Raw genomic sequence first — 13,306 nt, 5'->3', positions numbered from 1 at the left:
AATGTACATTTAGGCTGTTTCTGTATCTTGGTTATTGTAAATAATGCTGCAATAAACATGGGGAGGCAGATATCTTTTAGAGTTAGTATTTTCATTTCCTTTGGCTAAATACCCAGAAGAGGGATTGCTGGGTCACATGGTATAGTTGTATTTCTAACTTTTTTAGGAACCTCCATACTCTTTTCCATAGTGGCTGCACCAATTTACATTCCCACCAACACGGCACAAGGGATTCCTTTTCTCCACACCTCGCCAACACTTCACTTCTTGTCTTTTGGGTAATAGCCATGCTAACAGGTGTGAGGTGATACCTTATGGTCATTTTGATTTGCATTTCCCTGATAAGTAGTAATGTTGAACACCTTCTTATGTACCTGTTGGCCATCTGTATGTCTTCTTTGGAAAAATGTCTATTCAACTCCTCTGCCCTGTTTAATTGGATTGGTTTTTTTTGCTATTGAGTTGTATTATGTTTTGAATATTACCCCTTATCAGATATGTGATTTACAAATATTTTCTCCCATTTGGTAGGTTGCCTTTTCATTTTGTTGATGGTTTCCTGTGCTGTGCAGATGCTTTTTAGTTTGATGTAGTCCCACCTGTTTATTTTTGCTTTTGTTGCCTTTGTTTCTGGTGTCAAATAAAAAAAAAAAAAACACCCCAAGACCCATGTCAAAGATCCAGTTTGATTTTAAGAGACAGTGTTGCCCTGCCCAGGTGGCTCAGTTGGTTAAAGCATCATCGCATGTACCAAAAGGCTGTGGGTTCAACTCCCGGTCAGGGCATATACCTAGGTTGTGGGTTCGATTCCTCTGTCTAAAATCAATAAAAACATATCCTCGAATGAGGATTAAAAAAGAGAGAGAGACAGTGGTACCCTAACTCAAGCCAAACTGTCCCCAATGACCCACCCAGTTTCCAGTAATTTCACCTCTGATACCAAGGGCTACATGAGCATGTTAGTCAGGGAACCCAGCTCTCAGGCTATAGTGTCCCTTAATGAAAATGAAGGTAAATGGAGCCTTCAAAGAGTCTCTACAGCAGCACTGTCCAAAAGAACTTTCTGTGATGATGGACATCTTCTCTGGTCTACAGATAATATTGAGTACTTGAAATGTGGCTGGTGCAAATGAGAAACTCATTTAATTTTGTTTAATTTTAATTTAAATAATCATATGTGGCTAGTGGCTACCATATTGGACAGAGTTATAAAGCAATACTATCCAACAGAAATACAATGTGGGACACAGGTAAGTTTAAATTTTCTAGTAGCCACATGAAAAAGAAGCTTTTTTAAAAAGTGAAATTAATTTTAGTACTACATATTATTTAAATCAATATACCCAAAATATTATCATTTCAACATGTAATCAATATGAAAATAATCATCAAAGTATTCTACACTGTATTTTTTGCACTATATCTTCAAAATTCCATGTGTGTATTACACTTGCAGCACATCTCAATTTGGGTCAGCCAACATTTCGAGTGTCCAATAGTCACATGAACAGAACAACTCGAGAAAATCTTAAAGCACTTTCTGCACCACCTAGTTCTTCCTTCCCCTTTCTCCCTAAATCCAAGAGTCAAAGTTTCAAGAACTCTTCCTGTTCTTGCTCCTTTAGTGTCATATACCACACACCTGGGTATAGTAGGCTGGAGTTATCTCCATCTAAAAATATCTCATCCAAAACTTCCATAAATTCCACCAAGTAGGTTAATTTAGTTTTATAAATACATGGGGGCTGCAGGGAAAGCCACAGTTATTCATGTCACAGTGTAGATTACAGGGCCCTGCCACAAGAGAGAATAGTGCTCTACACCCCTCATCAAGCAAGAGGATGAAACTCTCAATAATGTATTCTTAATAAAGGCTTCTGAAAGGATTAAAAACAAAACAACTACAACAAAAAACCCAAAGCCTTTATAGTAACATTTGGAAGAAACAATCAAATAAAATAATAGTAGTTTTAACACAGAACTTCCAAAATGAATGGGTGGCAAACCAGTGGCAATAATTTATTTCCTGAGGTGGCAAAAGCAATTTTTTTTTTTTTAATATATATATCTTTATTGATTTCAGAGAGAGGAAAGGAGAGGGAGAGAGAGAGATAGAAACACCAATGGTGAGAGAGTCATTGATTGAGCCCGCAACCCGGGCATGTGCCCTGACAGGGAATCGAACCCCGATCGCCTGGATCCTAGGTCGACGCTCAACCGCTGAGCCACGCCTGGCTGGGCGCAAAAGCAATCTTAATGCTGCCACTGTTCCTTTCAGCTCTCTGAGTGGGAGTAGAGGAGAGCTGAAGTAACCTCAAGACCAAGAAATAGGCAAACAAGAGAGGGATTGCTGCTTGGTGCATCGGGAAGAAAAGGAAAGGTAGGTTCCCCAGGGAAAGTTAGTGTAGGTCTCATTAAAAGGCAAATATAGCCCTAGCCAGTGTGGCTCAATTGGTTGGAGCATCAACCCATGGACCAAAGGGTCGTGGGTTTGATCCCCAGTCAGGGAGTGTACGGGGAGAGAGACAACTGATTGATGTTTCTCACATCAATGTTTCTCTCTCTTCTATCTCCCTCTCCCTTCCTTTCTCTCTCTCTCAAATAAAGGCAAACATAACTTTCAGAGAAAATAAGGCGGCAAGAGACAAATCTACCACAGGAGAGCATGTAAAACCAAGAAATGGTGGTAAAGGGAAGTACAGAGGAAAAACACAAAGTATTGAAGAAATGGGCATCAGAATAATAATACCGAAAATTTCCCCACTACCAAGGTCCTCAAAATTCCGTGTGTATCTCATTTGAGACTGACAACAACCTGTGAGGTAAACAAGATGTAACTGAACTCAAGTTCACAAATGAAGAAACTCAAAGAGGTTAAGTAAGCAGTTACAGTGAGCTCCCCAAGGCTCACAAAGGAAAGAAGTCAATTGCTTTTCCATTCTGAATAAACGTGTACGTGTATGTAAGAGAAATTGCTGTAATGAACATAAAAGCAAGACAAAAACGCAGCATAACCTCTCTGCTTGGGAAGAGCATATTTACATATAATAATTATTTAAACTGATTTAAAAACCTGAAAATGCTGAGGTTTCCTACAGTTGAATTTTCTTTCCTATTGCTTACATCAGTGGTCAGCACTGCCCAAGGGGCTTTTGGAGATAAAATAAAGTATGTGCTAGTAGGGCTGTACCCCTGAGGGTTCTGATTTAAGTGGGGTCTGGGGAGAGTCTGGCATCTGTATTTTATCAAGTACTACAGGAGGTTCTATTGCACCTTAAAGGCTGAAGAGCTCTGCTTACACTGACAGACAGAGCTACTAGAGGAAGGCGGAGGCTCAAGGATGCCTGTGATTGAGGAAAACCAACCAAAGTGCTCCACAATGTCTAGAAAAGCACCTTCCTCCCCAAGCTTTGCCCAGGCTCAGGCCTCACGGGGTACCTGGCTCTCGGGACTGGCTATCATCACAAATGTGCAGGTCCAGACGGGAGATGAGCAGATGGTAGGAGGACTCTTTCACATCAAATTTCTCAAAGTACTGGCTGAGGCGGTTGCTGCTGTTGCTGCTGCTGCCCTGGCTGCCACCAAATGCCTGGGCCCAGGACTGCTGGGCACTGGGAGCAGGTGGGGTGGTCTACATGTGACAGAGAAAAAAACATGATGCCCGGACCCTCAGAGACTCCTCTGCAGGCTTTTTAAAGCTTTAGCCCACTCTGAAGAAAAGCACAATTCAGCAAGGTGCCCTCCCTTCCCTCTCATAACTGTTCACCTGGTAACTCAGGTCTGTCCCACCGAAATTACCCAAATTCCCAAAAGCCTAATTACAATTAGTCTAGTAACTGTCAGAGTACTGTTCTGAGGTCTGAATTGCTCTACAAGCTCTTACCCCCCATGGCTGAGCTGACTGACGCTAAATCACCTCCTCAGGAATATTCCCCAAACGTCCTCTTTCAGCCCTGGTAGTTAGATGCCTTGTCACTGTGCTTACAGCACAGAGTTTTCCTCTGTTACAGCATTTATCACATCACAGTGCAATAACTTGTTGATGGTCCCTATTTCAAAACAGTGAGAGCTCCAAGGATAGTGTTACCTAACACATTGGAGGCACCCAATGAACAGAATAAATTAATAAATCAGAGGCTGAGGCAAAGCCTATGCACATCCAGAAGTAAATGAAAAATTCCCCGAATATGCCAAATAGTCTAGACTCCGCCTACATTGGTGAGACTTAGGTTGGGCTACCATTTCCCCAGCCCCACCAAGGGTATCTGTTTTGCCTCTCACCTGTACAGGTTCAGGGGCCAGGCTCTTTCTCTGCTGGGCTGACTTCTCCATGGCCTCACTCAGGGACTCTGCATACTTCATCATAGCCTTGAGCTGCGAGTCAGTTAGCACCCAGAGCAGGTCATCCAAAAGGAACATCAGCTTGGAGGCCACCACATTGCAATCTTTGGTCTGAAGGAGTCAAAAGAACACATATTCAGCATCCTGCATCAATCCAACTCCTGAAAGTGACCATCACCCAACTAATTTCAGAGATGGCGTTTCAATCCCCAGGACTTGAAAAGAAAGTATCAAGCACCTTGGAGAGTCAATTTCTTAAAACTACTCGAGCAGCAACAGACAACTGCAAGTTGTCTATGTCAGTGTCCCTATATACGGGTAAAAACTGTGGTTTCCAAAATTAAGAGGACAGGGAAGTGGAAATGCTCTCTTATTAGTGGATACTGTGCAACACTGAATTGCAGGCCCTGCCCTTTCAACTGTCATTCCAGAGGTTAATAACATCAAGAAAAGAGGGTACACCAACTCCCAGGCTATCTAGGAGAATGGACGATGGCAGTTTTATTGAGGTCAGAGAACACACTCACTCTTCTCTTGAGGGCTATTTGGATCCTGCCTTGGTTGGTAATAAGCCTCAGTGGGGTGGTGACTAGGTCCTGATCACCACTGTCTGTAGCATCCGCCTCAATCCGAAGGGTTTGCCAACTTATTTCCTTAAATGTTAAAACCTGGAAGGAGACAGAGTAAAATCCTTTAATTCTTTGGATGAAATTAACCAAAAGGCAGAAGTCCAAGGGAAAGAGATTGGCAAGGCAGAGGCTCCCACCATTCTCAGTTGGGATGCTACCAATAGAAGGCAGTAGATCAGAGATCCACTGAGGAAAGGATATAGCAAAAACACTGGACAGAAAGATTCCTGCATTCCCAGGAAGAGGGGATCATTTGAGGAAACCCCCAATGCAGGAATACTGTCCTTTAAGAATCAGTCCTACTTATATCCCCCCATTCTCTACCCTTGCAATGCTAGGGCTGTCACCTCTCCTCGGCGGGGGTCGGTGATGCGGGTGAGGCGGAGGTCGCTCTGCTGCCAGTTGGGGTTGACACTATAGCCCTGGAGTTGCCACAATTCAAAAGAAGCATGGAAGGCCTTGGAGTGAATCTTGATGGTGATGGAATTGACGATGATGAACATCCCCTCCACCACCTTCTCAGCAAAGCCATACTCACTACAACAAATGAGGCAGACCAGTGTTCAGAATCATGTGCAACCATCCACACTCTTTGTATTAGAAAACATCAGACAAGACTGTTAATAATGCCCACCTCTGGGTGCTAGAACTATGGATGGTTTTTTTCTTTATTTCTCTCCTCCCATTTCTACTTCCTAATATTATTTAAATTTCTAATAAAATTGTATGATGATACAGTACTCTTTTTAATGGGATTTTCTTTTTTTATTGATTTCAGAGAGAGGAAAGGAGAGGAAGAGAGAGAGAGAAACATCAATGATGAGAGAGTCATTGATTGGCTGCCTCCTGCACGCCTCCGACTGGGGATCAAGCCTACAACCCAGGCATGTGCCCTGACCGGGAACTGAACCCCGATCACCTGGATCCTAGGTCAACGCTCAACTGCTGAGCTACACCTAGCCGGGCCTTAATGGGGTTTTTTTTAATGAAATAAAAGAAAAAGAGTTTACCTGGAAACAATCTCCTTCCTCTTACAAAGAATAAATTGAAAAATCTTTTTATAGTCCACAAATTACCTGAAATAAACATTTGAGTATTTTCTGTGAGGGAAGGTATAACTAGAGAAAGTAAACACTAGGTTTCCACTAAATCTTCAAAGACAGAGCATACTCTGCAAAGGTACTGGAAAGAGGAAAGAAATACAGCTATGTGAGCGAGAGGTATAATACTGCGAAATCTAATCAAGAACAGTCTCATCTTTACCCTATCAAATATATTCCAAAGACCATAGCTGTACTTCCACAGTGAAAGGCAGGAAATGGCAAGGAGAGAAATGAAGGTCATTTTAAAGTACTTCTGGATGTGGAAAACAAAGACATTCTTGACATGTAGGTGAAATCAATTATTATGAGAGATGAACAGAAGGTCTGCAGGCCTGGCCTGCATGGCTCAGTGGTTGAGCACTGACCTACAAACCAAGGAGGTCACAGTCCAATTCCTGGTCAGGGCGCATGCCCCAGTTTCGGACTTGATCCCCAGTAGGGGGCATGCAGGAGGCAGCCTATCAATTACCCTCATCATTGATGTTTCTCTCTCTCTCCCTCTCCGCTCCTCCGATATCAATAAAAACATATTTTATTTAAAAAAGGAAGGTCTGGAAATTACAAACTAAAACAAACAAACATATGCAGTTGACCCTCGAACAACGCTGGGGGCACTGACTCCCCCATGCAGTCGAAAATCCACGTATAACTTCCAACTCCCCCCTCTAAAACTTAACTACTGTTGATCAGGAGCCTTAGCAGTAACATAAACAGCTGATTAACACATTTTGTATTTTATATGTATCATATACTGTATTCTTACAATAAAGTAAGCTAGAAAATATCAAGAAAATCATATGGAAGAGAAAACACATTTAAGTACTGTACATAATTTATTGAAAAAAATCCAGCCTTGGCCAGGTGGCTCAGTTGGTTGGAGTGTTGTTTCGTCCACCAAAAAAGGTTGTGAATTCAATTCCCAGTAAGGGCACATACGAGAGGCAAGAGTCTCTCTCTCTCTCTCTTCTTCTTTCTCTAAAATTAATAAACATATCCTCGGGTGAGGATTAAATAATAATAATAAAATAAACAAAACTAATGTATGATGTTAAAAATCAGGATAAAAGTTACCCTTAGGGATGAGTATGACTAGAAAGGACACAGAAGCCTTCTGGGATACTGGAAGTAGTCTGTTTCTTAATGTGTTAACTTCGTAAAGAATCACTGAGCTATACACTTATGATCTGTCCACTTCAATACAACTTATCAAAAAAACTATACTGAAATAGCTGAAATACCACGTGTCATCTATTAGATTAGGCAAAATTCCTACAGTTTAACGATATCCTCTATTGGCAAGCCTCTGGAAAAACAAGATCTCTTACAAACTGCTGGTGGAAACATAAAATCATAAAATCATTATAAAGGAGAACTTAGCAATGTCTATCAAAATTATACATATAGCCAGGCCGGTGTGGCTCAGCTGTTAAGCATCAACTAGGATCCAGGAGATCTCGGTTCTATTCCCAGTCAGGGCACATGCCCGGGTTGCGGCTCCATCCCCAACAGGAGGTGTGCAGGAGGTAGCCGATCAACGACTCTCTCTCGTCATTGATGTTTCTATCTCTCTCTTTCCCTCCCTTCCTCTCTCTGAAATCAATAAAAATATATTTTTAAAAAATTATACATGCATTTGCCCTTTGACCCAACAATGCCACTTCTAGGAATCTATCCCAAAATATGCTAGCAAAAAAAGTAGAAATAACCCAAATGTCCATCCACTGATGAATATATATAAATAAAATGTGGTATAGCCATACAATAGAATATTATTCAGTCATAAAAAGGAATAAAGTTCTAATACATGCTACAGCATAGCTTAACCTTGAAAACATTATGCTAAAAGAAAGAAACTAATCACAAAAGACCACATAGTATATGACTCCATTTACATGAAATGATAGGCATAGACACAGAAAGTAATTAATGGCTGCCTAAGGCTAAGGCAAAGGAAAATGAGGAGTGACTGCTAATTGGTATGGGGTTTCTTTTTGGGTGATAAAAATGTTCTAAAATTGATTGTGGTGATGGCTGCACAACCTGGTGTATATACTAAAAACCACTGAACTGTACACTTTAAATGGGTGAATTCCATGGTATGTGAATATCTCAATAAAGCTGTTTTCAAAAATATGCTGGCAAAATACTAAGTGACTTATGAACAAGGTCATTTATTGCTGCACTATTTCCAGCAGCAAAGAACCTGGAAATAATTCAAATATCTATCAACAGAGAACTGGCTATATAACTACCATGACTCTATAAAATAGAACTAAAATACTGTGTAAAATATTACATAAAAATCAAGTATTCTACAGGTGCAAAAAGAAATAAGGAACATTTCTCTATAAAATTCTGTGGAGTGATCTCCAGGATATACTTTTAAAAGAACAAAAGCACTGTGCAAAGTGTTTATGGTATGCTACATTTTATGTAAGGAAGTGGGGGCAAAAGAAATATATATACATATAACATACCTTGTTTTATACTTTTAACTTTGGAACTATGTAATTTGACTTAGTTAAAAATAATTTTAACTTTGGAATTATGTAATTATACATAGTTAAAAAATAAATTTAAAAACAATTTAAAAATTAAAAACAATCTAATATAAAACTTCTCGAAGATAGCATAGGAAAAAAATCTAGATGATCCTGGGTATGGTGATGCCTTTTTAGATACAACACCAAAGGCAGGTTCCATGAAAGAAATAATGAATAAGCTGGACTTCATTAAATTAAAAACTTCTGTTCTGCAAAAGACAGTATCAAGAGAAAGAGAAGCCAAGCCACAGGCTTGCAAAAGACATGTCGGATAAAAGACTATTTATCCAAAATATACAAAGAACTCTTAATTCTCAACAATAAGAAAACAACCCAATTAGCAAACAGGCCAAAAACCTTATTAGATACCTCACCAAAGATACACAAATGGCAAACAGGCATATGAAAAGATGCTCCACATCTTGCCATCAGAGAAATGTAAATTAAAACAACAGTGAAACTTCACTACACACCTATCAGAATGGCCAAGATCCAGAACACCGACAAAATCAAATGCTAGCAAGGATATGCAGCGGCAGAAACTCTCACTGATTGTTGGTGGGAATGCAAAATGATATAGCCACTGTGGAAGACAGTTTGGCGGATTCTTCCAGAACTAAATATACTCTTGCCAATACGTTCTAGCAATTATGCTCCTTCATATTCACTCACAGGAGATGAAAACTTATGTCCACACAAAAAACCTGCACGTGGGCAATTATAGCATCTTTACTCATAACTGCCAAAATTTGAAAGCAACCAATGTGTTCAGTAGGTGAATGGATAAACTGAGGTACATCCAGGAAATGAAATATACTTCAGAGCTAAAAAGAAATGAGCAAGAGAGACATAAAAAGACATAGAGGAACCAATGTATATTACTAAGTGAAAGAAGCCAATCTAAAAAAATAGAAACATACTATATGATTTCAACTATATGACATTCTGAAAAAGGAAAAACTAGAGACAGTGAAAAGACCAGTGATTGCGAGGGGTTGGGGTTGAGAAGGACTGAATAAGTGGAGTAGAGAGGATTTTTAGGCAGTGAAAATACACTATGATAACACCATGACTGATAAAAGTCATTACACATTTGTTCAAAAACATAAAATGTACCCACAGGAGTGAACCTTAATGTAAACTATGAGCTTTGGGTGATTATGATGTGTTAAAGTAGGTTCATCAATTGTTACAAATGTATCACCCAGGTAGAGGTGCTGACAATGGGGAAGGCTATGCACATGTGAGGGGCAGGGGTATATGGCAAATCTCCACACCTTCCTCTTAATGTTACTGTGAACCTAAAGCTGCTATAAAAAATGTTTTTTTAAAAATTAAAACATGCCCAGCCGGGCTTGGCTCAACAGCTGAGTGTCGACCTAGGGTCCAGGCGATTGGGGTTTGATTCCTGGTCAGGGCACATGCCTGGGTTGCGGGCTAGCCGATCAGCGACTCTTATCATTGATGTTTCTATCTCTGTCTCTCCCTCTCCTTTCCTGTCTCTGAAATCAATAAAGATATATTAAAAAAAACCAAAAAAAACACTAAAACAAAAGGACCTCTGTATGCCAAATGAGTACCAAACCATGTGAAGAATGATTTCAAGTGACTTTTAAAACACCGTATTTTGACCATACATCCCTAGTAGGACGTTTCATGAGGTTAAAACACACATACACACACACAGAAATCTACTGCATTCAGCAGTCTATTGATCAATATAATGTTGATTTTGTTATTTTTTGAAACTATCAAAAAGTAAATCATTTATTACTATATTATTGTTGTTAGGAACCAAGATTCAGCATATGAATAAAAAATACAAATATTAAATCTAAAAAAGTTAACTCAAATATAGTCAATAATATTGAAATAACTATGTACGGTGCCAGGTGGTACTAATCAAGGGGATCACTTCATGAGTTATATAAATGTCTAACCACTACTCTCTATACCTGAAACTAATATAATATTGAATATCAACTGTAATTGAAAAATAAAAATAAAATTTTTAAATAAAATAAAAATTAACTCAAAATTCTGTTTTATTTTAATTGAGAAATATCAGAATATTGTCATGATTTAGTTTTCTTTCTTTTAAATTTTTTAATAGTTTATTGATTTTTAGAGAGAGAGGAAGGGACAGAGAGAGAGAAACATCAATGTGAGAGCACAACGTGGATCTGCTGCCTCCTGCACCATCCCCCACACAGGGGGATTGAGCCCACAACCCAGGCATGTGCCATGGCTGGGAATCACACCCGGCAACCGAACCCAGCAACCTTTAGGTGCACGGGACGATGCCCAACCAACTGGGCCAGACCAGCCAGGGCTATTTTTCTCTCTTAAAAATACCTTTTCACCCTGGCCAATTTGGCCCAGTGGTTAGAGCATTGGCCCAAGGGCTAAAGGGTGTCGGGTTTGATTCCAGCCAAGGGCACGTATCTCAGTTGCAGGCTCGATCCCAGGCCCCAGGGCACGTGTGGGAAGCAACCAATTGATATGTCACCCTCTCAAAAAAAAACACCTTTTCCCTAGAACTAAACACTAAAAAGGCTTTAAAGCAATAACAACTCTATGAATACTATTTCGCCCAGACTATAGTCTCTAAATAACATGTCTCAGTAAAAGAAATCAAGGTTCCCTGAAGAAATGTCTTATTCCAGGTCTGAGGTAAGGATATCTAGAGAAGCCTGAAACATCCTGTTCCGTCTAAAAGCAGGAAGATTACTGGGACCTTATCCCAAAGGTTCTCACTGGCCAATGAGGGGGACATCTGAACACCAAAAAGAACAGTGACTATAAAAGTATGACATACAACAAATATATTAAGAAAGTAAATGTAAATGTAGGATATAAAAATGTAAAATATGAAAGCATGTAAAAAGAATGTAAAATAGTAAACCACTCTGGAAAAGTCTGACAATTTCTTTAAAAAGTTAAATTCTTACCTACCATACCACCCAACCATTTCATTCCTAGATATTTACCCAAGAGAAATAAAAGCACATAACCATACAAAAACTTGTAAGCCAAAAACTGAAAATAAAATGCCCATCAACAAGTAAATGGATAACAAGCTGTGGTATATCCACACAATGGACTATCACTAAGCAGCAATAACAGGAATGAACTACTGAATAAACTACATTCAGCATGGGTGAATCTCAAAATAAATATGCTGAATATATACTATATGATTTCATTCACGTAAAATTAGAGAAAATGCAAACTAAACTATAGTGACAGAAAGGCAATGTTTGGGGACAGGAGGAGGGGTGGGAAGGGGAAGAGAGGGGAACACAAAGGAGAATGTGTGTGGAGGTGATGAACATGTTCACTATTGGGATTGTGGTAACCATTTCATAGGCATATGCATATGCCGAAACTTATCAAATTGTATACTTTATAGATGTGCAGTCTATTTTATGTCCATTACAACATAATAGAGCTGTAGAAAAAAAATCCATGGATTCAAAAATGATAAACCTCTTCCTTCCTCTCCCCACCCCCCAAAAAACCTCTTTAGAGATTATTAGGGTGTCAACTCATAATTCTTTTTCTATTGAGATACAATTTATATATAACATTGTGTTAGTTTTAGGTATACATTATTCTTAAATTTGATAAAGGTAAAAAATCCGGCATTTATCTCGACATTCCTGTACAAATGGTATTTCAAGGTAAATCAAATAGTTGGTAAAAGAAAAATTCTTTATAGAAAATCACAGTTAATAAATGCAATAGGAAGAAAATAATTATAAAATCCCTATTCTGCATCCCACAATAAAATAAAGGATCTAGACAACTACCATCAATGCCCCTTCAACCACAAGGTGAAAGGTTGTTGTGGAGCTTGTCATAATGGACAAATCAGGTCAACATCATTTAAATCCACTAATTAATCTTAACCAAAGGAACATTATGCGCTTCCAAATATGTTACAGTACACAGTACTACTTCTGAAATATTCTTACCAAAAAAAAAATAATTTTTGAATCAAATCAAGCAAGCCTTTACATCTAACTACCAGACTAAATGAGAAACATTCTAAATGACACTTTAAGGACACAATCAGACAAAAATATAAAATGTAGAAATTTTCTTATAAAAAAAAATCCAGTTTCTACAAAGAATAAATGGTATATTAAAAGTGCATGTGGCCCTGGCCAGTTTGGCTCAGTGGTTAGAGCGTTGGCCTGCAGACCAAAGGGTCACAGGTTCGATTCCCAGTCAAAGGCACATACCTAGATTGCAGATTCGATCCCTGGCCCTGGTTGGGGCACATGTAGGAGGTGACCAATCAATATGTCTCTCACATTGATGTTTCTCTCTCTGTCCCCTTCCCTTTCTCTCTCTCTAAAAATCAATAAAAATATTTTTTTTAAAGAAAGCACATGATCCATTAAAAAAAAGTGTGTGGGGGGGGTGATTAAAAAGCTTTAAAAATCAAATCATGTCACCCAAATATAATATACAGAGCTCTTTGATCCACAGTATATTATAAAAAATATTTTAGAGACAATTCAGGAAAATTGAATATGAAATACATATAGATAATATTAAGGAATTCCTCTTAATTCTATTAATTGTGATGACAGTATTATAGTTTCTTTTTTCTTCTTTCTTCCTGTTAAAGATACATGATACAGAAGTATTTATCGATGGAATTATATGGTGGGTGGGATTT

At 38.9% G+C, this 13,306-nt stretch overlaps 1 protein-coding gene across 1 annotated transcript in view; it reads right to left on the bottom strand.

Moving 5' to 3' along the window:
• The window catches only part of BLTP3A (bridge-like lipid transfer protein family member 3A), a 60,642-nt gene that overhangs the window by 20,135 nt on the left and 27,201 nt on the right, over positions 1–13,306 (bottom strand). The window contains exons 5-8 of the mRNA XM_016223728.2: positions 5,318–5,507; positions 4,869–5,009; positions 4,282–4,452; positions 3,439–3,631 (exon numbers count right to left, since the gene is read on the bottom strand). Of these exons, the coding sequence (XP_016079214.2) occupies positions 3,439–3,631; positions 4,282–4,452; positions 4,869–5,009; positions 5,318–5,507 (695 nt within the window). The remainder of the gene's footprint in view (positions 1–3,438; positions 3,632–4,281; positions 4,453–4,868; positions 5,010–5,317; positions 5,508–13,306) is intronic.

The sequence above is a fragment of the Miniopterus natalensis genome, chromosome 5 (assembly GCF_054644295.1).
Source record: "Miniopterus natalensis isolate mMinNat1 chromosome 5, mMinNat1.hap1, whole genome shotgun sequence".
Taxonomy (NCBI): Eukaryota; Metazoa; Chordata; class Mammalia; order Chiroptera; family Miniopteridae; genus Miniopterus; species Miniopterus natalensis.
Note: the sequence above shows the minus strand (reverse complement) of the source record. Positions and strands in the feature narration are given on the sequence as shown.